The following is a 25,724-nucleotide window of genomic DNA, read 5'->3' on the forward strand; positions in this document are numbered from 1 at the left end:
ACCCAACCCCAAATATCTTCCTCTACTGCTAGTCACCATGACTGCAATCCCTCCATTCGAGGGTGGGGAAATGTGTAGAGGGATCTTGGTGCAGTACCTGCCTCCAGAGGAACACTCCAGAAATGATAACTGATCTATCAGGATCTGTACTTTTGATGTTGATTTACATCTATTTGTTGATTCAGTTCTCTGGCCGCCTCCTTTCAATCTGGAAACGTCTATCCCCCGCCGCCACCCCACCCCCCGGCCAATCTTTTCTGCTTACTTTGATGGGCTGGCTGATCTGTTAGTGATCATGGTGCATTTCCCCTGTTCTGAGCTCATGCTAATTAAGAGAGAGACAGGCACCCTGGTAGGTGGTTCTCTGCTTCCCTCTCACCAACCCCACGTCCTTCTCCAGCCTCCTTGCATCCTCACCATGCCTCTCTCTCATCTTCCATCTTCAGGTTCTGAAGAGACTCGAAGAAATTGACAGATCCGGATGGCCACCATTGATGGGAGAATGGTCTCCAGACCCCGGGGATCTGGCCGGGGGCGCCAGGGGAGCGGGGCCTGCTTGGGCTCCCTGGACGACCTGCCATGCGAGGGGACTCAGGAGCTGGCAGCGACTCAGCTGGCCATGCTGAGGAGGGCACAGGAATTCTTTCAGACCTGTGACAAGGAGGGCAAGGGCTTCATCGCCAGGGCAGATATGCAGGTAAGGGGTCCCTGGGCTGGGCCTGCCCACCTGGAATGCCAAAGGCCTGGGTCTCCCTCTCTTGGGTTGGGACCTGTCTCTTGGGATGTGACGTCTTTAACAGAAAGTGAAAGTGTTAGTCGCTCAGTCGTTCTGACTCTTTGCAACCCCTTGGACTGTAGCCCGCCAGGCTCCTCTGTCCATGGAATTTCCCAGGCAAAAATACTGGAGTGGGTTGCCATTTCCTTCTCCAGGGAATCGTCCCAACCCAAGGATCAATCCCAGGTCTCCTGAATTGCAGGCAGATTCTTTACTGTCTGAGCCACCAAGGAAGCCCTTTAACAGAAAAGATGCCATTAACTCTGTCCTGGAAGGAGACATCGACCCAGACTCTTCTGGGAGCCAGATCTCCTGGTGCTCTTTTTCTGGTCTATACTTGCTGTCTGACGTGGGAGCTGTTTTCTCTGACTCAGTAACTCCCTCAGTTCAGTTCAGTTCAGTCGCTCAGTCGTGTCCGACTCTTTGCGACCCCATGAATCGCAGCACGCCAGGCCTCCCTGTCCGTCACCAACTCCCGGAGTTCACTCAGACTCACGTCCGTCGAGTCAGTGATGCCATCCAGCCATCTCATCCTCTGTCGTCCCCTTCTCCTCCTGCCCCCAATCCCTCCCAGCATCAGAGTCTTTTCCAATGAGTCAACTCTTCGCATGAGGTGGCCAAAGTACTGGAGTTTCAGCTTTACCCTCATTCCTTCCAAAGAAATCCCAGGGCTGATCTCCTTCAGAATGGACTGGTTGGATCTCCATGCAGTCCAAGGGACTCTCAAGAGTCTTCTCCAACACCACAGTTCAAAAGCATCAATTCTTCAGCGCTCAGCCTTCTTCACAGTCCAACTCTCACATCCATACATGACCACAGGAAAAACCATAGCCTTGACTAGACGGACCTTTGTTGGTAAAGTAATGTCTCTGCTTTTGAATATGCTGTCTAGGTTGGTCATAACTTTCCTTCCAAGGAGTAAGCGTCTTTTAATTTCATGGCTGCAATCACCATCTGCAGTGATTTTGGAGCCCCAAAAAATAAACTCTGACACTGTTTCCCCATCTATTTCCCATGAAGTGATGGGACTGGATGCCATGATCTTCGTTTTCTGATTGTTGAGCTTTAAGCCAACTTTTTCATTCTCCTCTTTCACTTTCATCAAGAGGCTTTTTGGTTCCTCTTCATTTTCTGCCATAAGGGTGGTGTCATCTGCATATCTGAGGTTATTGATATTTCTCCCGGCAATCTTGATTCCAGCTTGTGTTTCTTCCAGTCCAGCGTTTCTCATGATGTACTCTGCATATAAGTTAAATAAGCAGGGTGACAATATACAGCCTTGATGAACTCCTTTTCCTATTTGGAACCAGTCTGTTGTTCCATGTCCAGTTCTAACTGTTGCTTCCTGACCTGCATACAAATTTCTCAAGAGGCAGATCAGGTGGTCTGGTATTCCCATCTCTTTAAGAATTTTCCACAGTTTATTGTGATCCACACAGTCAAAGGCTTTGGCATAGTCAATAAAGCAGAAATACATGTTTTTCTGGAACTCTCTTGCTTTTTCCATGATCCATTGGATGTTGGCAATTTGATCTCTAGTTCCTCTGCCTTTTCTAAAACCAGCTTGACCATCAGGAAGTTCACGGTTCACATATTGCTGAAGCCCTAGGATTGTGGAAAATAGTGATTGCAATATAAGTTTCTTGAAGACATGGAGAAGAACCTTCTGGAACACAGGTGGAAAGGCATTGACTTGTTGCCTTGCAGCACAGCTCTGAGTTGTGCTCAAGCCACTCCCACGAGGTACTGTGACTCTCCGCTCTGTGGCCGGGTTACTAAACCAAACTCGGATCCACTGTCCCATGCGCCATAAAGCTATCTATCCATGCTGGGTTGTGGGGAAGGAAATGTAGCATTTATTACCAGGTCAGGCAAGGAGCCCAGGACCTTCAAGCTCCCTGAGGGGTTTCAGCAAAGCATCTTTAAAGGCCAGGTTTGGAAGGGAGAGTTCCAGGGTCTGTGATCAGTTCATGCACAATTCTTGATTGGCTGATGGTGAGAGATCAGAGCGCTGTCACAGGGATTCAGGTGATCAATCCTCGGGCTCCAGGAGGCCCGGGGACTACGTACTCATGATCATCAGGTATATGACGTTTTCCATTTGGTGGTGGCTTTTATCATCTGTAGAACAACTCAGGCAGTGTGCTTCGGATACTATTATCTAGGTCTTTCGTGCTAAGTCACTTCAGTCATGTCTGACTCTGCGACACCATGGTCTGTAACCCGCCAGGCTCCTTGTCTGCAGGATTTTCCAGGCAAGAATACTGGAGTGGGCAGCCTTCAGAGAGGATCTAAAGCAGAGGATGCTGGGAAGGGGTCTGTCCTGGGAAGGCCCCAGAGGGTCCTGCTTGCTTACATCAGCACCAGCAGCCACAGACAGTGTGGCCCGCCCCCAAACAACTCTACTTACCAATACTGAAATGAACATTGTATGTCATTTTCATATGTCACTAAATATTATCCTTTTGATGTTGTTTTCAACCGTTAAAAAATGTAAAAGTCATTCTTAGCTCACTGGGCATAGGAAAACAGGCTCTGGGTCCCACTTACAGGACGGGGGCGTGGCTTGCCCACCCCTGGTCTGGTACCTTCCTGCCGCTAGTATAAAAGTTCTTCTGAGCGTCTTCCTGCAGTCTCTCATGCTGCAGTCATGGTTTCACCCGGACGAGACTAGAGGAAGCATAGGTTCTGCTGGAGCTCTGACAGCATCTCCCCTACCCCTACCAGCCCTCACTTACCTGTCAAGTGCATTTTGGGTGGGGGACATACAGTGGTGTTAAGGGGATGAAGACCCAAGATGGGCAGGTTTTCTTTTTTTCCCAGTCTTTTCATTTTGTATTGGGGTATAGCCGATGCGGTGGTAGGCTGCTCCCCCAGTGCTCCTGTTCTTCTTTCTCCTGTGTAATGACAGGAAGTCCACTCGCAGCAGGCGAGATGGGCTTCAGCCATCTGACAGGTGCTCAGAGCAGCGGTGGGCAGCCAGCTGGCCTGGCAGGGCAGGACCACAGGTGGAAAGGAGCCGGTCTCGGGGATGGCTGGCTGCCCTGAGCTCACGCTCCAGGGGCAGACATCCTGCTACCAGACAGTGGGCAGAAGACCCTGATCTGCATAGGTGCACAGGGTTTCGGCAGGGATGTGAGGGTCTTCAGACCTGCCCATGTCCCCCCACAACACCTCACACCCTCCTCCACAAGGAGCCCCGCTGTGTGTCCCTTGGGGATCATTCCTGAAAGAGCTGGGGTGAAGACTGCTTTGCAGGGAGGGGTCCCTTAGAGAAGCAGAGTCGTGGGCTGGAGGGTGCTGAGTGAGAGGCTGAGGGACACAGGAGGGTCAGGCTGGAGAAGGGGGTGAAAAGACCTTTCCAGCCGGGAGAGAGAGCTGGAACTGGATGGGCAGTCTGCAGTCTCATAAATCCCATTTCCCCAGTTTTGTAGAGAAGTGTGTGGGCTTCTCAGATGGTACTAGTAGTAAAGAAACTGCCTGCCAATGTAGGAGTCACAGGCGATGTGGGTTCAGTCCCTGGGTCGGGAAGATCCCCTGGAGGAGGGCTTGGCAACCCACTCTAGTGTTCTTGTCTGGAGAATCCCATGGGCAGAGGAGCCTGGAGGGCTGCAGTCCATGGGGTCGCACAGAGTCAGGCAGACTGAGAGACTGAGCACCCGAGAGCGGTGTGATGATCGTCACTGGTGCCAAGAGCACACCTCCCAACACTGCCTGCGGTTCCTGGATTAGCCGAGCTGTAAAGAACCACCCAGGAGCTGGCCAACCAGCCGAACCCCGCCGCTCCCCATTTCTGTGAGCGCCGGGTTATTGGACCCCAGCCGGCTCTTTGCAGACCCTCCACAGCAGATTCCAAGTTACAGCTCAGACTTTCAGAAGCCGTCACAGAGGCCCACAAAGCCTCAAAGGGGCACCATCCGACGCTTACAGGAGAAGCTAGATGACTCCTCAGTTAGGTTAGCAAGGAGACTCTTAAAGAATTTTACGGAAAATTGACCAATTTTAATCCTGAATCTGCAGCTTACTGGCAGTGTGCATTTGTGTGAGTCTCTTAACCCCTTTAAGCTGTAGTTGCTCATGTGTGAATTATTTATAACTACCCCCCGGCTCTAGAAGAAAGTCAGACACCCGTGTTCATGCAGAGCACTTAGCCCCGAGCTGGGACCTGAAATCTCCCCATAAATGCTCACTGTCTGTGTGTGTGTTGTTGGTGGTGGGGAACTTACTTATACCCTGATTCTTAATCCCTAGTGTCCTCCACCTCGTGATGCTTTAAAATTGTGTGTGCCCATCTGTGCCTGCTAAGTCACTTGAGTCATGTCCGACTCTGTGACCCCATGGACTGTAGCCCTCCACCCTCCTCTGTCCATGGGATTCTCCAGGGAAGAATACTGGAGTTGGTTGCCATGTCCTTTTCCAGGGGATCTTCCTGACCTAGGGATTGAACCCTCGACTCATACTCCTGTACTGGCCAGTGGGTTCTTTACCACTAGCTCCAACTGATAAATCCACTAAAAATTTCTTAATCGTTTCTAAGTGACTATTTCAGTGCTTTTCAATACATTAAGGTTGTTGTGTAATCATCACTCCCACTCAGCTCCAGAGCTCTTCTTATTTTGCAAAAGAGAAACTGTCCCCATTGAAGCCTACATCCTCATCCCCCTCCCCCAGCCCCCAGGACTATCCTGCCTTATGTCTCTATGGATACGGCTCCTCTGGGGACCTCATGTAAGTGGAATCATATAGTGTCCATCCTGGCGTGACCGCTGTATTTCACTGAGCAGAATGTCTTCAAGATGCCCCGTGGCAGCACTTATCAGAATCTCCTGTCTTTTCAGGGCTGTATAAGATTCCATTGTACCTATGTATCATATTTTGTGTATCCATTTGACCGTCAGTGGGCACTTCTGATGCTTCACACCCTTGCCTGTGAACCATGCTACTGTGATCAGGGATGTACAAATGCACTTGGCGGCCCTGCTGTCAGTTCTCTGGGGTGTGTACCCCAAAGCAGGATCGCTGGATCCCAGGCGATTCTATGTGTGGTTTGGAGGAGCCCCAGCCTGTTTCCACAGCAGCTGCACTGTCACACTGGGAGGCCAGGCGAGTGTCATCTGTTCTGCCTTCGAGGCCAAGAAGGGACATTTCTGCTGGAGAGTGTCCCCTCCAGTCATCTCCAACAGGCACTGACCTCGCTCGTTTCCAGTCTGTGGGAGCAAAGGTGGTTATGCTTCTTAGAAGACTTTTGGCCACGTCTAGGGACATTCTATTTTTTTTTTTTAATTTTGTTTATGTGGACCATTTTAAACACTTGTAATTAACTAGTTTATTTATGTTCGGCTGTGCTGGGTCTTTGTTGCTGAGCGGGCTTTTCTCTAGCTGCGGCGAGGGGGGCTACTCTCTAGTTCCGGTGTGCGGGCTTCTCATTGCGGTGACTTCTCTTCTTGCTGTTCACCGGTTCCAGGGCGTGCGGGCTGCAGGAGTGGCAGCACTCAGGCTCGGCAGTGGCAGCGCCCAGGCTCTAGAGCACAGGCTCGACAGTCGTGGCACACGGGCTTAGTTGCTTCTTAGCATGTGGAATCGTCTAGGATCAGGGATCAAACCCACGTCTCCTGCACTGGCAGGCGGATTCTTCACCACTGAGCCACCAAGGAAGCCCTGGGGACATTCTTGACCGGAGTGACCGGAGAGGGAGATGCTGCTGGCGTCTACAAAGTGTTGTCCAGGGATGCTGCTGAGTGTCCTGTAAGACCCAGAGCAGCTCTCCCCCCAGCAAAGAATTCTCCGTCCTGAAATGTCAGCGGTGCAGAGGTTGAGACACCTGTCTACACCCAGCCGTCAGCCTGGACCAAGCACCTCAAAGCACCAGGCAGAATCAAGGTAGAGCCCACCTCCAGACCTCACAGTCCTGTTCTGAAGACACTGGATGTGGCTGGGCTCAACCACAGGGACAGGAGTCTGAACAGGAGACTGTGGGAGAAGAGGAAGACTTCAATCTGGCTATAAAGGTGGATCCCTTCTGGTCTTATCCTTTTTTATGAAAGTAAAACTAACTTCGTCATTTTAAAAAGCACATTATAGACAGGAGGAAGATAGAGGTACGATTTCCACCCCTCCCTCCAAGTGCCACCCTCCGGGGAAAATCCAGTGTGCAGGGCTGGTATGTGTCCTTCTGAAACTTTTTTTTTTTTTTCTGTGCACATACAGTCAGTTTAATTCTTTTAAAATGAGGTCACAGAACATTGTTCACATGCAATTGTTATTCTTTTTGCAAAGTTAACTTCATTTTGTTGGTTTTCTCTTTAGTGAGTATTTCCCTTAGATGCGTTTGAAGCTATGCAAACCTTAGCTTTCCGCTGCACGAGACATGTTAGGGGCTGGTAGCCTGGAAGACAGAGGGTCTGTCCTGCTGGGGTGCAGCAGGAGACAGCATTTGTCCCTGGCTCTGGGAGCCTGCCCCCTCAGCACGGCTATGCTAGGGCCTAGACTCCTGTTCTAGGGCCTAGTTGATAAGACCTTGCTGAGCATTCCCAGGGGGCTGGTCAGGATCTGGAGAGGGTGAGGTGTCGACCAGAGATCTGTGAATAGGAGTTCAGAACCACCTGAGATCACTTGTAGTCACTCGTTTATTGATTCGTTTGTTCAATAAGTGAACGAGTTGCATACCCCTGGGTTGTCAACACTGGGCCAGATCCTGGGGCACAATAGTGAGCAAACATGAGTGGGGCCCCTCTTCCCAGAGCTTCCAGGCCAGAGGAGCAGACGTTTATCCACTAATCACATCCATCAGGACGTGAAGTACAAAGTGAGGTGAGACTTGTGAATGAGTGCAATGTGTTTCGGGGAGTCTGGGTCTCTCCTAAGCGGGGGGCTGCCAAGCCTTCCTGGGGAAGTGATGCCAAGAGGCAGGAATTGAGGGTTAACTGGGAGGCGGTGGGGGGAGGCCAGGGTTTGGGGGGCGTGGACTTGTGAAGAGCTGGTTGGGCTGTGGGCTGAGTAAGGAGGGTGACCCTGCCTCCTCGCTGTCGCCGTCCATCCTCTGCTTGCCCATCCAGGTGGAGCTGAAGGGACACAGGCCCCACCCATGAAGCAGGATTCTGGAAGGCTGGTATGGGCAGTGCTGGCCGGGCAGATTTTGGTGGCAGGGGTGGGATAGAAATGAGACGAGGGAATTAAGGAAGGGTGCCCAGAGAACCACTAGCCCACAGCAGAGGCCCTGAAGGAGAAATCACTTTTTTACCCCAGGCTGGCCTCCACTGTGACTTCAGGCAAATCTCCGAGCTTCGCGGGTTATCAGCACCATAGAGTGAATCATCACGTCCCTCTGCATTCGGCTCGGCTCCCTTAGTTAAAAATGCAGACAGCACTAGGTACCCAGGGGACAGGAGCAGACTGAGTTGCTTTTACACAGCTCTGCAGGCCCGGAGACGAAAGATAAATAAGAGGCAATTATGGTTATTAAGACTAAAGGATTTTGCAAGTAGGGCCAGTGAAGAGAGGTGAAGAGATCTAGTGTTCGCAGTGTGCCGAGGAGGCTGGAGAAGCCCTTGGTGTTGCTCTGCCAGGATGTGAAGACTGAGGATGACTCGGAAGGTATAAGACTGTCGTCCTCCCGCCCCTCAGTTTCAGTGACAGCAGGAGGAAGAAGCTGGGTTGAAACGGAGACAAGGTGTGGGATTCTGTCATGGGAAGGACTTGTGCTCAGAAGTGTTGTTGGATTCAGAAGTGGTGCCAGAGATTGGGTGCGACCTAGCTTTTCCTGGGTGATGCTAACAAGAGCAAGGGTACCCACCTGTTGGTGGTTAGAGGCAATCTGGGGGCCCTACTGACTCTGAAATTCCTTCCAGCCCATTTCTGGGTTCAGCACGGAGACCACATTTTATTATTTTTTAAATGTTTATTTATTTATTTTTGGCTACGGTGGTCTTTGTTGCTGTGAGCAGGCTTCCTCTAGTTGCGGCGAGTAGGGGCTGCTCTCTAGCTGCGGTGTGTGGCCTTCTCATTTCCTGGCCTCTCTGTTTGGAGCTTGGGCTCTAGGGCATGTGGGCTTCAGTAGCGCGGCTCCTGGGCTCTAAAGTGAGGGCTCAGAAGTTGTTGTACACGGGCTTACTTGCCCCACAGCATGTGAGATCCTCCTGGACCAGGGATCGAACCCATGTCCCCTGCATCAGCAGATGGATTTTTAACCACCGGACCACCAGGGAAGCCCGAGACCACACTTTAGATATCAAATTCAGGCTGAGCTTGGGAGAGAGGCAGATTATCACAAGGAAAGGACTGGAATCTTGGTTTTCAGCCTGCCTCCAGTGGGATGCCTTTAGCTTCAGAAGAAGTTAATGGACTTTCCACTTGCCAGATTGACCCCCCTCCTCGCCCTGTATTCTCTGCCTTTGGCTTTGGGACAGCTGGTTTATGGACTGTGATAAGCTAGAGATTTTGCTCTTTGCTCAGCAGATGTACTTCCAGAACCTGCACACACAGTCTCACTCCCCTTCCTTTAAAAAAAAACCCCATTCATATTTAATTCAATGATTCTAAATGGCTCCAACACCATCCTGCCTCCCCACATTGTGATCCATCACCGTCTTCCTTAATGCACGTACCTGCCAAATTAATCTTTATGGCTTATCAGCGAGAAGATTGCCGGAGGATCAAGCTGAGTATTTCTCAAGTTATGTCATGGGCGCTCACACCTGCCAGCTCTTTCTGACTGTTCAGATGCACATGTGCCTTCCCTCTTGCGGCTCCGTGTGTTCCTTGTCTTCAGCTGTCTGTCACTTCCACAGTGAGAAAATTTGTGCAGCCATCCCCAGGGGAACAGGAGGAAGGGAGAGGGACAGCTGGGTTCTAATGAACTCCCTTGGGAGTCACCACTGGGAAGTTTTGATTATTAGGGTACAAGAGGGTGCTTGCTTCAAGGGTACAAATTAACCCTAGCCTGGGGCCACTGCACAGCAGGCAAAGGCCAGGGGGAAGCTCAGCTTTGTTCTTCATCTTTCCGTGTCTGCTCTTCCCTCCCTGGGTGATTGGGGCAGCCCAGGACCCAGGTCCAGTGACCTCGCACCCCACTGGGCCAGTTTCTCTTTACAACACAAATACTCTTGTCCACACCTTAAGCCAGTGGCAGTTGTTTTTTCAGGAGTAGTTGAGAGCCCACCTGGGAAATCCTATATATATTAAGTTATATATAAATATAGAAAGAAATATACACAAATTTACTTATAAATCACCCAGCAAGTTGCCTAACAGATGAGCAGGTACCCAAGAGATGGTGGAGTCCTAATATTCAGAGAAGGAAGGTGAAGCTTCAGAATCCAGCTTCTGGCTTTTGTCGGCTGGGGATGGAAGGCGCCGCCGCCCCCAGGCAGCCCTCTGTGATGAGCAGTGTTAACCGTGGCAGTCTGCATTGTTTTCAGAGACTCCATAAGGAGCTGCCCCTCAGCTTGGAGGACCTGGAGGATGTGTTTGATACCCTGGATGCTGATGGCAACGGCTTCCTGACCCCAGAGGAGTTCACCACTGGATTTAGTAAGTTCTGATGGGTGCTGGGGCCCCAGGGTACGGGTCAGCCTAAAGCCATATAAGGGTTTCCCAGGTGGTGCTAGTGGCATAGAAACCGCCTGCCAATGCAGGAGACATAAGAGATGCAAGTTGGATCCCTGGGTCAGGAAGATCCTCTGGAGGAGGAAATGGCAACCCACTCCAGTATTCTTGCCTGGAGAACCCCATGGACAGAGGAGCCTGGCAGGGGACAGTCCGGGGGGTCGCAGAGACTTGGACACTGAGCGTCTGAGCAGAGCCCTATAAGAAGCAGCTCTGCTCCATCATCTCTGAGGCAGCGTGTTGTACACCCTTCCCTGCCTCTCAAAGTTTCCAGATTGTGGGTCATTTGTTCTTTTTTCATGTGTCCTCCATCCCTGCTCACACCACTGCCCGCTTGGTGCCCACCCCCTGGAGAACGGCAAGGAGCGAGCAGAGAAGCTCTGGGGGGAGGCTCGGCATAAGAGGGGAGCTGAGGTGGGGTTTCCAGTCTGTCTGGGACCACAGAGTGGGAGGCTTACATGGCTCATTGCAACCTGGCTGGCTGAGTCTTCCAGGTTGAGGGGCACCAGCTTTCACAGGAATTTGTAAAGGGTTTGAATAGACCAATTGTTCTCAAAGTGACCAGGAGGGAAGGAACTGAGATCCATGAATGAGATTAAAAAAAAACAAAACAAAACAGATACACCATCATATCTGATACTGATCAGATATTGATTAGAACAAATACAGGTCAGATAAATCACCATACATCTGCCTCCTTCCAGGAACCTTGTATTTGCTTAGACATCTCTGATGCCTTTCCTGACCTTCAGAAATTGATAACTGACTTGTAATGTGAAGCACAGTGATGCTGGCAGCCAGGAGAGCTAGGTGGTAACATGAAGCATAGGGAGTTGGGCTGCTGGAGTGTGATGGGGGGAAGGTCTTAGAGAAGGAATCCATGGAGAGATGATCTGAAGCCAGCCTTTAAAGTTTTGAGAACTACAAAATGCCATAGTACCTGCACTCTGCCTTTCCCAGGTTCTAACATCTCTGGCAGAATCTCGTCCAAGTAGGAAAGACACAGAATCCAGAGCATGTCATCCAAAGATCTTTGCTATGAAGGTCTGATCTCCCTTTTCTGTCTCTCGGCTGAACCTCAAGTGATTCCTGGCCGCTGAGAAAGTGAAGGTCTTCCTTGGTGAGTGTTGCCTAATTCAGACTCTTGTGCCCATGCGTCCCCCAGGTCACTTCTTCTTCAGCCAGAATAACCCAAGTCAGGAAGATGCAGGTGCACAGCCGGCCCAGCTCCAGGAGGAGAAGGTGTATCAGAGTAGAGGGGACGAGGACCTGGGCGACATGGACGAAGATGAAGAAGCCCAGTTCCAGACCCTCATGGACAGACTTGGAGCCCAAAAGGTTTTGGAAGAGTAAGTGGTGACAACGACCTGGGGACGGGGCCCAGCCCAGGGACAGCCTCTCCATCTGGCCCTTTCCACCTTAATGCTCATGAAGCCTTCAGCCAGGTCCCGGGTCTCTGCTTCCAGCTAGACCGGTGACTCAGTGCAGCCTGTCCTTGGCCATGACCTGGCTGGGTGCTAGGATTTAGGGCTCTGACCCTGCTTTTTGCATTATTTCCACGGGTAACACCCTGGTCCCCTGATCTCTCACTCTCTGCTGTTTATAATCAGCACTGTCCTTGGCTTAGTCTCCTTCACTTTAGGGGTGCTCACCCACCGGAGGGCAGTGCCAGGCCTTGAGGGTTTTCAGTGAGTCGCACCTGAGGCTTCCTGTCACCGCCTGCTCAGCTGCATCTCCACCTCCGCCGGGTCCCTGGGTCTGCAGTGCAAACCTTGTGCTTCTGCCAAAGGCACCTTATGTGGACGGGACTGCATGTCGGATCCCTGAGCCGAACCAAACCTGTTCTGGAAGCTAAGGTGGGAGGTGGACCTGTTTTTACCAGCTCATCACTTGGGCGATCAGTAACTCAGCTGAAAATTTTAGATGGTTGCCACTTCAAACCAAACATAATACTCCCATTTTTTCCTTTTTGGTACAAAGTATTTTGTAAGAAAGAGACACATAAATGTAAGCCCAGGCATTTTCAGTGAAATGTTATCAAGGGATGTCGTAACAGGTGGAAACTGGACAGAAGCCTGAGAAACGTGGAATGACTTCTGCCCCCATTCCCATCATCACCTTTTGCCTCTTCGTGTTGGGGTCTCTGGGTCCTGGGTTGGGAGTGAGTTTCATGAGGGGTGGGAATGTCCTGATGATTGGAGCTGCTGTGTCTGGAGCTTGGAAAGAGGAAGACTATGGAGGAGAAGGATGAAAAGGAAGAAGAGAGTGGTCTTCACACAACGTGTGGGCCAAGACAGCATGTGTAAGTCAAAGCATCTTCTAGCTTGTGGCAGAGTTGAGACAGGCAGGCCAGAGGGGACACCAGACCCCACCTCTCCAAGGACAAGAGGCCAGAGCCCAGTGACCATGCGCATGACCCTGTGAAGCCTTGTCCTGGAGGAGGGGGCAGGAGAGGGCCGTGTGGGGGCCAAGGGACTGTCATGAAAGCCAGGGGCGTCTCTGTCCACTCATCACTTCCAGGCCAGCCACCTTACAGAGGCTGCCCAGAGGACCTCTGTCAAGGGCCCCGGGCAGGGCTGAGCCCACATGATGAAGAGAAGGTTCCAGGGAAGAGTCGAACAGTGGACAAAACCAACACACAGAGTAGGGGGCCTGGGGACTTCCCTGGTGGCCCAGTGGATAGGAACCTGCCTGCCAATGTAGGAGACATGGGTTCGACCCTGGTCTGGGAACATCCCACATGCCTTGGAGTAACTAAGCCTGTGCTCTAGAACCAGTGAGCCACAGCTACTGAGCCTGCATGCTGCGACTACCGACGCCTCCGTGCTGTAAGGGCCCGAGAGCTGCAGCTACTGAAGCCAGCATGCCCCAGAGCCCCCACACCACAACCACTGAGCCTGTGTGCCCTAGAGCCTGCGCTCCACAACAGGGGAAGCCTCCGCAGTGAGAAGACCGCACATCACAACCAAGAGTAACCCCTGCTTCCCAAACCAGAGAAAGCCTGTGTGTGGCAATGAAGACCCAGCACAGCTGAAAATAAATAAAAAAAATTTTATATATATATATATATATATATATATAAATTAAGATGGTGCCCGGGCATTGCAGTTTTCATTCAAGTTAAACACCGTAACGTGAGGGGGACCATCCAGACCGCAGGACCCCAGACGAGGAAGCAGAAAAGGCTGGGAAATTTTCAGAGGTCTTTAAAGATCTCACCAATTAAGGTGACATCTTGTTGGTTCGTGTGTTGTTCCGGAAGCAGGGAGATGGATGGACTGACCACCCAGAACCCCTTCTCACCCCCTACCCCTACATCCTTCCAAGAGAGTGACCCTGGCCTGGTCCAGATGTGGTAGGCAGAACACCTGGACTCCCAACTTTTCTCAGTGCTCTGGTTGGCTGCGTGATTGGGCAGCTGATCAGCCTTGGCTTATCTTTCATCCAGGGTTCAGAGATTTGTTTCTTTTCCAGAAATTTGGTGCTTCCCAGGTGACACAGTGGTAAAGAATCTGCCTGACAATTCAGAAGAAGCAAGAGACATGAGTTCGATGTCTGGGTTGGGAGGATGATCCTCTGGAGAAGGAAATGGCAACCCATTCCAGTATTCTTGCCTGAAAAATCCCATGGACAGAGGAGCCTGGGAGGCTACAGTTCATAAGGGCGCAAAGAGTTGGACATGACTGAGTAACTGCCCAATACGCAAAAAAAAAAAAACCAACAAAAAAAGATGTAACCACAATAGGTGGTTCAAAGAGCTTTGAAGAACATCACGAGGTCTGCTAATTTCAGAGGAGGCTCGAGCCCAAATGGCTCACTGCCAGGTTCCAATAGGAACCCGAGGGATGCAAACAGAAAAGTCTTGGCCAGTGAGGTGCACCTTGAGTTTATCATGCATTTACTTCATGAGGGGCAACCTGCCACAGTGATGGAAGGTCACTGTGGTATCACTCTGAGACCCTCATCGCGGAACCCTCTGTGCCATCTCCATTGTATCTACAGTACAATAGAGCAGACGACCACATGTTCTGTGGGTGGGTTGGGGGGAATGGAACTCATTCTGGAAAACAGGGAGGCTCCTTACCTCCCCTTCTCTCATTTCTAAAATCTCTCATGTCATCCAATTCAGTGCTGCATTTTCAACAAGTAATAGATACTTGTTGGGTGGATGGGTGGATGGATGGATGGGAGGATGGGAGGGTGGGTGTTTGGATGGATGAATGGATGGGTAGATGGGTGGATGGATGGGTGGATGGATGGATGGATGGATGGATGAATGGATGGGTGGATGGATGGATGGATGGATGAATGGATGGGTGGATGATTGGTCTAGATGAGTTGGCAGATGTTTGGATAGAATGGAGCAAGGACAGGAAAGAGAGAGGGAGAGACAGTCAGATAGATGATCAGATAACTGACCAGAGCCAGCCTCACTTCTTGGTGAGCCTCCTCTCTGCTTGGTGCAGAGAGTAATATCCATGCCCCAGGCACATTGCTAACATGGCACCATCAAGTATTACTTTTGAGTACAATTTCTCAGATACCATGCTTGTTATACAAGCACAAGGGATTTTATTCTTTATCCTGAGGGCCCCTGGTAGTAGCTACCTTCGGATCATAGTGGCTTTGGAATTTAATGGACTGCAAATCAGATTGCTCTCTGGCTGTCTGTCTGATCACTGGCTGTAGACTGTTGAATCTCTCCAGAGGGAGAGCGGGGGCTGTGGCGTGCCGCCTCCCACCCCTTCCCTCCCCGATCACCATGTCCCTGCATGTCTCTGTTAAGTGCACGCACAAGAGCCCAGGGTGCTGGCTGGGGCGGGGGTGGTGCGGTTCTGGGCTCATCACTCTGCATCTGTCTCTCTGCCTGCTCCGTCCCCCTCCCTCTCCACCGTCTCCCCGTGTGCACACTCGGGTCTCTCAGCCTTGCTCCTTCCCTTCCCCTCGCCTGTCAGTCATGCCGCTGCCTCCGGGCCCCAGTGGGGCGCACTGTCTTCCCTCCATTCCCTGCAGTGACAGTTGCTTTCTGCCACCCAGCAGCTGGCACGTCTTCCCCTCTCAGCCGTGAGGACCGTCCTTCCTGAGGCGACAGGCCTTCTCCTTCAGCTCCACGACGCCTGTCCTCACAAGCACTGGGCTCCTGTCCTCCCCGCTTCCTCGGGTGTGGCCAGTAGGAGGCCAGCACGGGACCAGACAGGCCCGAGCTTGCCTCCTGGCTCCATCGCTTCGCAGCTGAGTGACCTGAGTTGTCTCATTCACCCCTCTCCGTCCGTCTCCTCGCCCATAAGCGGGGGTGTTAGCGGCACCTGCCTCACAGGTGACTGCAGGACGAAATGAACAAACGTTCATAAAGCAGTGGGCATGCAGCCAGCACTCAATAAATGCCAGCCCCTGACGTCACTGTCCCGACCACAGTGATGATGCTCTGGCTGCCCCTGTCGCCCCCGGGGCCTCGGGGTGTCCCAGGAAGCCTCGTGTCCACACTCCTGCCTCAATGCTCCTTTTTCTCTTGCAGTGAAGCTGATGTCAAGCAGCTCTGGCTGCAGCTCAAGAAGGACGAGCCTCACTTACTGTCCAACTTTGAGGATTTCCTGACCAGAATCTTCTCGCAGCTCCTAGAAGCCCATGAGGAGAAGAATGAGCTGGAGTGCGCCCTGAAAAAGTGGGTACCTGTGTCAGCCCGCCCTCTGCACAGACACGTGCAAACCAGGAACACCCCTTCTGTCTTATATCCGGCACTGCCGCCTGTCGGTCATCCACCCGAGCTGGGCCTGGGCTCAAGCTGACACCGTGTGTATGTTTCTAAGCCCTGGCTCACATGCACTAGGCCCTCAGCCATGCTCGGCACTGTGCTATCTTGTCTATTCATTCGGATATTTATCATCATCCACATTTTACAGATAGGGAAATTGAGGCAGTGGAAGGGTAAGTAACGCGTCCCCAGAATTCACAGCACGTAAGAGGCAGTGTGTATTCCTTTAAGCCAGATAGGCTGGTACCCAAGACCCGTTAGAAACCACCCTACCCGCCTCTGGGCAGTAAGGCCCCAGCATTTTGGGACCTCAGGCTGGGAGGAGTCCCAGCCTCACTGAATAAAAGTAGGTCCCAGCACCTCCTCTGTGGATGTTAGAAGCAGAACCAGGAAATCAGGAGCTCTGGGTCTGAGCCGTGTGGCTCTCCAGCCAGCTAGCTCTGTGACCTTGCTCTGCTCTCTTGGCCTCTCTGAGCTTTGATTTTTCTCACCTGTAAAATGAGGGGTTGGATTATTTTCTCCCCCTCATCACTCCGTCTCTGACCCCAGCCTTGATCACCCCCAAGGAGCCACAGGAAAGTCAGATGACACCCCCAGAAGGGCCAACGTTTCCCTTGTTCCCTAGGGAGGCGGGGGTCCTGAGTGGCCGCAGTGACCCAGCTCAGGGCTTAGAATCTTCCCTGCAGGGGGCCCCTCTGTGGCCTGCACCCCTGCAGGGAGAGACTTACTTCAGAGCCTTTCAGTCCTCACATCCATCTGTAAGTGGCCTCCATTCATGCTTTTGTCCCAGTTTAATGATGGTTATAAAGTTCGTGAGCTGAAAGTCAAGGTCACTGTCGGCTGTGTGGGAGAAATTAGTTCAGCCAGGAGTTCTAGCCCTCTGTGTCCACATCCTGGCCAGCTACCCCTGCCCTGGGTCAGCTGATGGAGTCCACCCTCGGCTGGGGAGGGGGTCACTGAACTGTCTGGCAGTCGATTTCCCAGAGGCCTGTAGCAAGCAGAGCACTGAAACGGGACAAGAGCACCCCGAGCTCCCGCCCAGGCACTGCCACCGACCAGCTGTGTGACCTCAGGCAATGTGCTTTACCTCTCTGTGCTCCAGTTTCCTTACTGGCAGCATTAGAACAGGATTGGTGCTGTTTAAACTTTCTGATGGAGACTCATCAGAAGAAATGCACTTGACTTTGGCGCTCGCACACACTTGCATGTCTGAGTAACTGAAACCAGTTTCATGAAACATGCTCATTCCCCTTACATGTGACGAGCTCTGAGGTTTTTTATTTTATAGCACATGCGTACTCAGTCACGTCTGACTCTTTGTGACCCCATGGACTGTAGCCCACCAGGCTCCTCTGTCCATGGCATTTCCCAAGCAAGAATACAGAAATGGGTTGCCATTTCCTCCTCCAGGGGATCTTCCTGACCTAGGGATTGAACTGTGTCTCTTGTGTCTCCTGCGTTGGCACACAAGTTCTTTACCTAGGAAGCCCAGCAATAAGAAATATAAGAAATACACAGTAGGTCCCATTGGAGTTTCTGTGTTCTCTTCTCTTCCCTTAAAGAAAGAAAAAGCATTCATCACATCCTGCTTCCCAGTTCTACCTGAACCAGGTGATCCCCGGAGGTCCTTGTAGCTCAAGTCAAACAAGAAACTGAAACCCCAGAAGGATCAGTTCAGTTGCTCGATTGTGTCCAACTCTACGACCCCATGGACTGCAGCATGCCAGGCTTCTCTGTCCTTCACCAACTCCCAGAGCTTGCTCAAACTCATGTCCATCAAGTCAGTGATGCCATCCAACCATCTCATCTTCTGTTGTCCCCTTCTCCTCCTGCCTTCAATCTTTCTCAGCATCAGGGTCTTTTCCAATGAGTCAGCTCTTCACATAAGGTGGCCAAAATATTGGAGTTTCAGCTTCAGCATCAGTCCTTCCAATGAACACTCAGGATTGATTTCCTTTAGGCTTGACTGGTTTGATCTCCTTGCAGTCCAAGGGACTCTCAAGAGTCTTCTCCAACACCATAGTTCAAAAGCATCAATTCTTTGGTGCTCAGCTTTCTTTATAGTCCAACTCTCACATCCGTACATAACTATTGGAAAGACTATAGCTCTGACTAGACAAACCTTTGTTGGCAAAGTAATGTCTCTGCTTTTTAATATGCTGTCTAGGTTGGTCATAACTTTTCTTCCAAGGATACAGAAGGATACTGGAAAAGGAAATGGCAACCCACTCCAGTATTCTTTCCTAGAGAATCCTGTGGACAGAGGAGCCTAGTGGGCTGCTGTCCATAGGGTCACACAGAGTTGGACACGACTGGGGCGACTTAGCAACAGCAGCAACAGAAGGATACAGAATAGTTAAATGGGAGGCTTTACAAATAGCTCGGGTGAGGCCAAGTGATGCTGGGACATCTAGGAGGCGAGTTTGGGAGTTTGGGCTTGTTTGAGGGAGGGACACATTCTGGTTAGTGAGAAAAGGAAGTCTGGAGAAATTTTTTTTAAAATATTTATTTGGCTGTCCTGAATCTTAGTTATAGCCCATGGGATCTTTAGTTATGCCATGTGGGATCTAGTTCCCTGACCAGGGATCAAACCCGGGCTCCCTCCATTGGGAGCACAGAGTCTTAGCCATCAGACCCCAGGAAAGTCCCCTGGGGGAATGGTTTGATTTGGGCTGAAGTCGGGGGAACCCTGACAACTGTCAGAGCATCTCCCAGGCTCCCCCATGAGCCGACTGTTCAGTCCAGGTTCTAACTCATCACTCTATCTGGGACATGAGCATCACCCAGAGAGGGTGACAAGGCTTGACTGCTGTGGGCCACTTGGGGCTGGGCACCAGGGCACAGTTCTCGTGTGACTAGCAGCTGGCATGTAAGAGATGTGGGTTCGATCCCTGGGTCGGGAAGATCCCCTGAAGGAGGAAATGGCAACCCACTCCAGTGTTCTTACCTGGAGAATCCTATGGACACAGGAGCCTGGTGGGCTACAGTCCATGGGGTTGCAAAAGAGTCAGACACAACTAAAGCAATTTAGCATGCGTGCACAACGGGCACTTACTCTGTGCCAGGCTGAACTGGGCAAAAGGAACACAGAGTCCCCATCTCTGAGGAGTTTACAATCACGCCCAGGAGGCAGAGCCGTAAAAATTCTGCTGCAGAGCCGACCAGAAAATCCCTGGGCTGTTGAAACACTCGACAGCATTGCCATTGGCAGCAGCAGTAGCCTCGGCTTTCTCCTCCTTTTCTGAACCGCACACCTCGGTTCTCTCTCCCATGGGGCCCAGAGAAATGTGACTAACCTGGGGGCACTCCTGGCCCCAGCTCCCAGGCTGGCTGTGCCCCTCATGGTTAGTCTTGCTGCAGTGAGTGAGGAAGGGCCCCCAGCATCCTCCAGGGTCACCTCCAGGCTCTGGGAGGGAGGAGGATGCAGCGGGTGGGATGCTTGGGGGTGACATCTTGATGTCTGGAGACTCAAGCGTTAAGACAGTGTCAGAAACAGCACGGGGCCTTTCCTCCCTGCTGGCAGTTTCATTTTCTGACTCTGCACCTCAGGAGCAGGGGAAGGAAGCAAGTCTGGGAGCCTTCGACCTCCCCCGACCCTTGTCTCTTGGAAAAGCAGTTGAGAAGCCCTCAGATTTGGGCTAGAATCTGGGTTCAGTGTTTGACGCTGCTGCATGTCCATGGGCAAGCAGCCACGACCCAGTGGGATGAGGCAGGGGCAGGTCGAATGCAGGGACCTTGGGCTAATGCCCAGCTCCTCTGCTGCACCTCCAGAGGTGGGTGCATGCCCTCCAGCACCTCCACTTCCCTCCGAAGAAAAGGGAGGTCAGGTCGCAACCAAGCCACTCTTCTCTGTATGCACCGTGCAGAGACTTGGAGAAACTTATACTTTACCTTAGGAGACATATGAGTAGTTTGACATGAGAAAGGACTTCTGGCCATCAGAGTGATGAACTCTTCCACTGTATAAAGCATCCTGCCATTTATGATGATTCAGAAAAAAAAAGAAAAGCTTGGGCTCTCCAGATGTAGAACGGGGCTGCCTGGAGGCAGCATCACCAGCAGGAATTCTGGAACCACACCCCAGGAGGACCCCGTCAGCTTGGTCTGCAGTGGGGGCTCCAAGTCTACATGTATAAAATCTCCTGACTTTGGACCAGAGCTGGAATCTGCTGGAGGAGTTGCTGGGTTGAGTTCCTTACCAGGATCTAACCCTGAGGATGGGGGAGAAGATGGATTAGGCTGTATCTGGGGAGCGCTTTGAAGAGAAGTGCTTTCAAGATCAAAGGCAGCCTCAGCTCCATCCTCTGCAGCTCAGAGCCTGGAAACACCCCCAGGCCGCCCGCTCTGCATCCTCGGTGGACCACCCTTGGCCTTGGCGAGCTTAGCCCACACCCTCATTGGCATTGGTTCCTCATCTGCACAGTTTCCTGGCCCAGATGATTCAGGCCTTGAGCAGTTTCTCAGGAGCGTGGAGGTTGGTGGAGGTGGGCTACACTTGCAACTCCCACCCTCCCAGCCACTGTCCTGCTGCTGTCCATGCAGACTCACTTCCTTTAGCCCCGAGACGGTGTCCAGACCAGGAGGGACAGTGTCTCACAACCTGACAGGCAGCCCAACTGGGATACCTGGTACCTGACACAAGCCTGAGAACTGGTGTTCCGTGATGGGGGCGGGGGGCAGTCACTGTTTCTTTGACCTTGCCACCAGGTAGGACAGGGGTCCCCAACCTCCGGGATCTAATGCCTGCTGATCTGAGGTGAGCTCATGGAATAATAATAGAAATAAAGGGCACAGTAACTATAATGCAACTTGAATCATCCTGAAAGCAACCCGCCCCATCACCCTGGGCAGGGGGGAATTATTTTCCATGAAAATGGTCCCTGGTGCCAAAAAGGTCGAAGACCACTGATGGCAATTAAAGCATTGTGTGTATGGCCAGTAGTCCTTGTGATGAATCTTAGCTGTGTGGTTCTGGCAAGTTAGCTTGTTTCAGAATGACCAGGGCCTCTGGGTTAAAAGGTAGCTCCTTAGGTTCCTACCCCAGAGGGTCTAAATCAGTATGTCTTGGGGGTGGGGGATCCAGGAATATGGGTTCTGAAGCAGGTAGACCCCAGACCTCACTGAGAAATGCTGTCTAGCTTCTAGAAGGTATGTGTGTTAGTCACTCAGGGGCTTCCTTGGTGGCTTAGATGGTAAGGAATTCACCTGCAATGCAGGAGACTCAGGTTCGATCCCTGGGTCGGGAAGATTCCCTGGGGAAGGGAATGGCAACCCACTCTAGTGTTCTTGCCTGGAGAATTCCATGGACAGAGGAGGCAGACTGGTGGGCTACAGTCCATGGGGTCCCAAAGAGTCGGACACGACTGAACAAACTTCTGGAAGGTATCAGGCTGCAGCAGGCACACCCTGGCTCTTCCAGTCTGTAATTCCTCTCCCGTTCTCTGAGTAGAGGGAAGTTCTTGGGGTGGGCCCTCAGCCATGAGGCCACGGCTTAGTCACGCCCGTGTTTTTTTAATTGGTGTACTATTATCGGAGGCAGAAGCACATTGTTAACTTTGCCCTGAGAGCAGAAGGAACAGTGAGGGTGATTGTGCTCTGTGGTCACTGGGGGCATGATTTGTAAACCTGACTAATGAAGAATGGTTTGCTTTATAGGCTGGGATAAAGCTGCAAAGTTGGTTTATACAAGGCAGCAGAATCTAATTAGGGAGAAACCATCCATCTTGAAAATCCAATTGGCGATTTTACAGCCTTCGCAGAATTTTCGACAAACTCGTATGTTTGCCTTTCATTCAGTGATACTCTAATCCTGTGTGTGTGTGAGAGAGAGACCGACGACAGAGAGACTGGGAGAGACTGCTTTCAGGGGAACAAGAGAACCCTAGTGAATTTTTCTAGTGAGAGCCTCCCTTTGCCTCTGGAGACTGCAGTTGCGAGGAAAAGGCAGCAGGGAGCGGTGGCGAGTCTGAGTCCCAACCACGAAGTTGGCGGAGGCAGAATGTGCTTCCATTTTCTCTGGCCAAGAGCAGACTCTCTGAGAGGTTTCTGGCCCGGGGTCTCCATTCTGTGAACAGAGCATGAGGGGCAGGGGTCGGGGAGACAGGGGAAGGGGGCAGCCTCCAGACATTCAGCCCCATTCCTCACCCCCTTGATCTCTCACTCCACAATTGACAGACGCCAGATGAGGTTTGGATGCTGACAATCCAGAACACAGAGGTGTGGAGTTGTCATCTTTCTTTTTTAACATTTTTATTGATGTATCATTGATTTACAATGTTATATTAGTTTCTGCTATTCAGCAAAGTGAATCAGCTATACATACATATCTGCTATGCTGTGCTTAGTAGCATCTGACTCTTTGTGACCCCGTGGACTGTAGCCCACCAGGCTCCTCTGTCCGTGGGGATTCTCCAGGCAGGAATGCTGGAGTAGCTTGCCAAGACCTCCTCCAGGGGATCTTCCCAACCCAAGGATCAAACCCAAGTCTCCCACATTGCAGGTGGATTCTTTACCATCTGAGCCACCAGAGAAACCCATGTATCTGCATGTGTGTGTGTGTGTGTGTGCACGCGTGTGTGTGCATGTGCACACACACGCGTGCTAAGTCGCTTCAGTCAGTCCAACTCTTTGAGATCCCTTGGACTGTAGCCCACCAGGCTCCTCTGTCCAAGGGATTCTCCTGGCAAGAACACTGGAATGGGTAGCCACTCCCTTCTTCAGGGGATCTTCCTGACCCAGGGATTGAACCCAGGTGTCCTGCATTGCAGGAGGATTCCTTACAGCTGAGCCACTGGGGAAGCCAGTGGAGACCGCAGTTGCGAGGAAAAGGCAGCAGGGCACCTTTATATATATATATATATATATATATATATATATATATATATATATATATGATATATCATATATCTTTTTAAAATTCTTTTCTCATGTAGGTCATTACAGAGTACTGAATAGAGTTCCCTGTGCTATACAGTAGGTCCTTATTACTTGTCTGTTTTGTATATAGCAGTGCGTATATGTCAATCCCAATCTCCCAACTTATCCCCCCACCCCCACTTTCCTCCCCGGTAACCGTAAGTTTGTTTTCTGCATCTGTGCCTCTATTTCTGTGTTGTAAATAAGTTTACTTGTGCCCTTTCTTTAGAGCCCACATATGTGATATCATACGATATTTGTCTTAGAAGTGGATTCTGCAAGGACAGGCTGGAGGGCACGGGCTGGGAGTTGAAGCCTGGGTTCTTCTGCCGCTCTGGCCCCAGGAACCGGGTGACCACAGACTGGCCCCCTCCCTGCCTCGACCCACATTTCCCTTCCTGTGGACACACAGGATGCTTGTCTGTGATGGGAGGGGCTCTTCCTCTCTCTGCACCTGCCTCTCACCAGGCTCTGCAAACCAGAGTCCTGTGTATCAGACCACTGCCCATCCACAAGCACACACATGGAATCAGAACGACCCCTCTCCAAGGCCTGTGGCCATTTCTTAAGCTGTCCTTTGAGTTCAAGTTTCTGAAATGTATCTAAAATGCAGACAAATGCTGCTTGTCCTGTCCGAGGTCAAAACTACACCTCCATTTAGGGAAGGAAGACACTGCATTGTTTCTTGGAGTAATTTCAGCACATCCTGCCTAAAACCTAGACACTGGACCTGGTGATTTTCTGAGACCCTTTGTTTCTAAGGAAAGGAAAAGGAGGGAGAAAACTGGGAAAAAAATATTTTGACCAATTAATATTCGACAGCAGGAAGGCCTCACCGGTGTGCTGTTAGCTGGGGCCGCAGTGGTGCTGAGGATTAAAATACTCTGCTTGTGCCTGGTACCTTGACTCTCTGTGTGCACTTGGTGAAGGTTAATTAATTTCCACGGTGCCTGTCAGAGGCTGGCAGGGAAAGGTCTTGCTCCCTGAGAATTCTCTCTGAACCTAAAGCTTGTACTGATGGGGAGCATCACTATCTCCAGCCCTCCTTGCTTCCCACAAACATTCCATCCTTAGATCTCCAATACGCCTGATACTGTGCGCATGCACACACCACACACACACACACACACACCACACACACACACATACGTCGTCCTTGCGAGAGGGGGCATCCACCGCAGTCAGATGCCCAGGGTGGCACTGTTTCCTTGAGGCTGGTTGGACCTTTCACCCCGGCTTTTGGTAGGTCATTTGCTCTAAAAGAGCTGGTTAGAAACTCAGCATTCTCTCTCACTGGAGCTGTTCTAAACCAGTTTGGGGACATACTTGGTGGCGATATTATGGCAAGGACTCTGACACTGGAAACGTGGTTGGATCAGACAAGACCTCTTTCAACCCCCAAATTTTTCAATTCTCCTGGAATCTGGCATTTCCCTGCCACGCCATGTGGTCCACCCATGGACTTCTGAGTCTGGTATCCAAAGTCTTATATTTATTTCTTACAGATTTTCAGCGTTAACACTTTGAGCACAGGCCCTGTGGATGACATCAGTGTCTGAGTGTCCATAACCTAGTGGAGACTGCATAAACCCAAAGGAAAGAGTCATTCAGGACTTTGAAAGGTTCAAATAAAGACATGTGGTGTTCTCTGAGGTCCGGGAAGAGGGTCAGGAAATCAGAACAGATGGAGAAATCCTCGTGGAGAAGACTTCAGAGTCTGTGTTTGTGCATCAGGCAATCTGAGTGGTTCCAGAAACTGTGGCAGCAAAGGGGTGTGTAATAAGCAAACACAATCGGTTGCCTTTTTCCTCTGATGGCAGAATGTGGTGAGCTTGGCTGGGGCACCACATGCCATATGCCCACATCTTTTGAGAGTGCCTCTCGCCACTGTTTCTCCCAGAGAAGTAATTTCTCTGCAGCCCCTGCTCACACACAGCCTGCGTCTCTAATGGATCACTCCGACAGGAGGTTTTATTGACTAAGCTTTCTGTTCTTCACCTTTCTGATTGCTTCTGACCCTTTCCAAACCCAGCAGCCCTTTTATCCTTAAAACGAAGACCCTCTACCCCTTGGGGAGCACTGGCCCTTGCCCTCTGCAGCCCATGATAATAATTAGGAAAATAAATAATCCCTTATATCTGTCTAGGACTTTGCAGTTCCAAACACTTTACCTGCCCATTCATTGTAACCATGCTGGAAGGAACGGGGAGCAGCTGTTATCCTGGGATCAAAGTATGTCGAAGCATTTACCCAAGGTCACACAGAGGAAATAAGCCGGTTCTGGGATCATAACCCTGGCCGTCTGCACCCCTGAGCTGGGTTAGTGATGCCTGTGGTATACACAGCACCTTAATATTCTCATTCTCGAGCTCGTGTGTCCAGCCCTGGGTCACAGCTCAACCTCTGAAGTCCTTCATGCCTCAATAGCCTCCAAAGAGACCAGGTTTGTTCACAAGCATTTCCAAAGTATGAGCTCCATGTGGGAGCCCATATGGGCCGGGACCACTGATGCTCACCCGCAACCCAGGGCTTCTTTGCGGTGGGTCCCTCCTCTGTGATGAGGGCAGGGGTAGGTGCCATTCAGAGGCTGCATCTCTCTTCCCTCCATTTGTTTTGCTGTTGTCCTTGAGGTTCAGACGCTAAGTTGTGTGCAACAATTCAAGATCCCATGGACTTCCC

At 51.2% G+C, this 25,724-nt stretch overlaps 1 protein-coding gene across 7 annotated transcripts in view; it reads left to right on the forward strand.

The window, feature by feature from the left end:
- CRACR2A (calcium release activated channel regulator 2A) overlaps window positions 1-25,724 on the forward strand; it is a 160,082-nt gene that overhangs the window by 80,552 nt on the left and 53,806 nt on the right. For 6 of the 7 annotated variants that reach the window (XM_005207223.5, XM_010805625.4, XM_002687891.7 and 3 more), the window contains 4 exons: window positions 447-697; window positions 10,192-10,303; window positions 11,544-11,727; window positions 15,894-16,040. In XM_005207223.5, coding sequence (XP_005207280.1) covers window positions 482-697; window positions 10,192-10,303; window positions 11,544-11,727; window positions 15,894-16,040 — 659 coding nt within the window. In that variant the 5' untranslated portion in view covers window positions 447-481. Of the gene's footprint in view, window positions 1-446; window positions 698-10,191; window positions 10,304-10,446; window positions 11,423-11,543; window positions 11,728-15,893; window positions 16,041-25,724 lie in introns of those variants that run through there. The other variant, XM_059887098.1, reaches the window with a different exon arrangement.

This window comes from Bos taurus, chromosome 5 (genome assembly GCF_002263795.3).
Source record: "Bos taurus isolate L1 Dominette 01449 registration number 42190680 breed Hereford chromosome 5, ARS-UCD2.0, whole genome shotgun sequence".
Lineage (NCBI taxonomy): Eukaryota > Metazoa > Chordata > Mammalia > Artiodactyla > Bovidae > Bos > Bos taurus.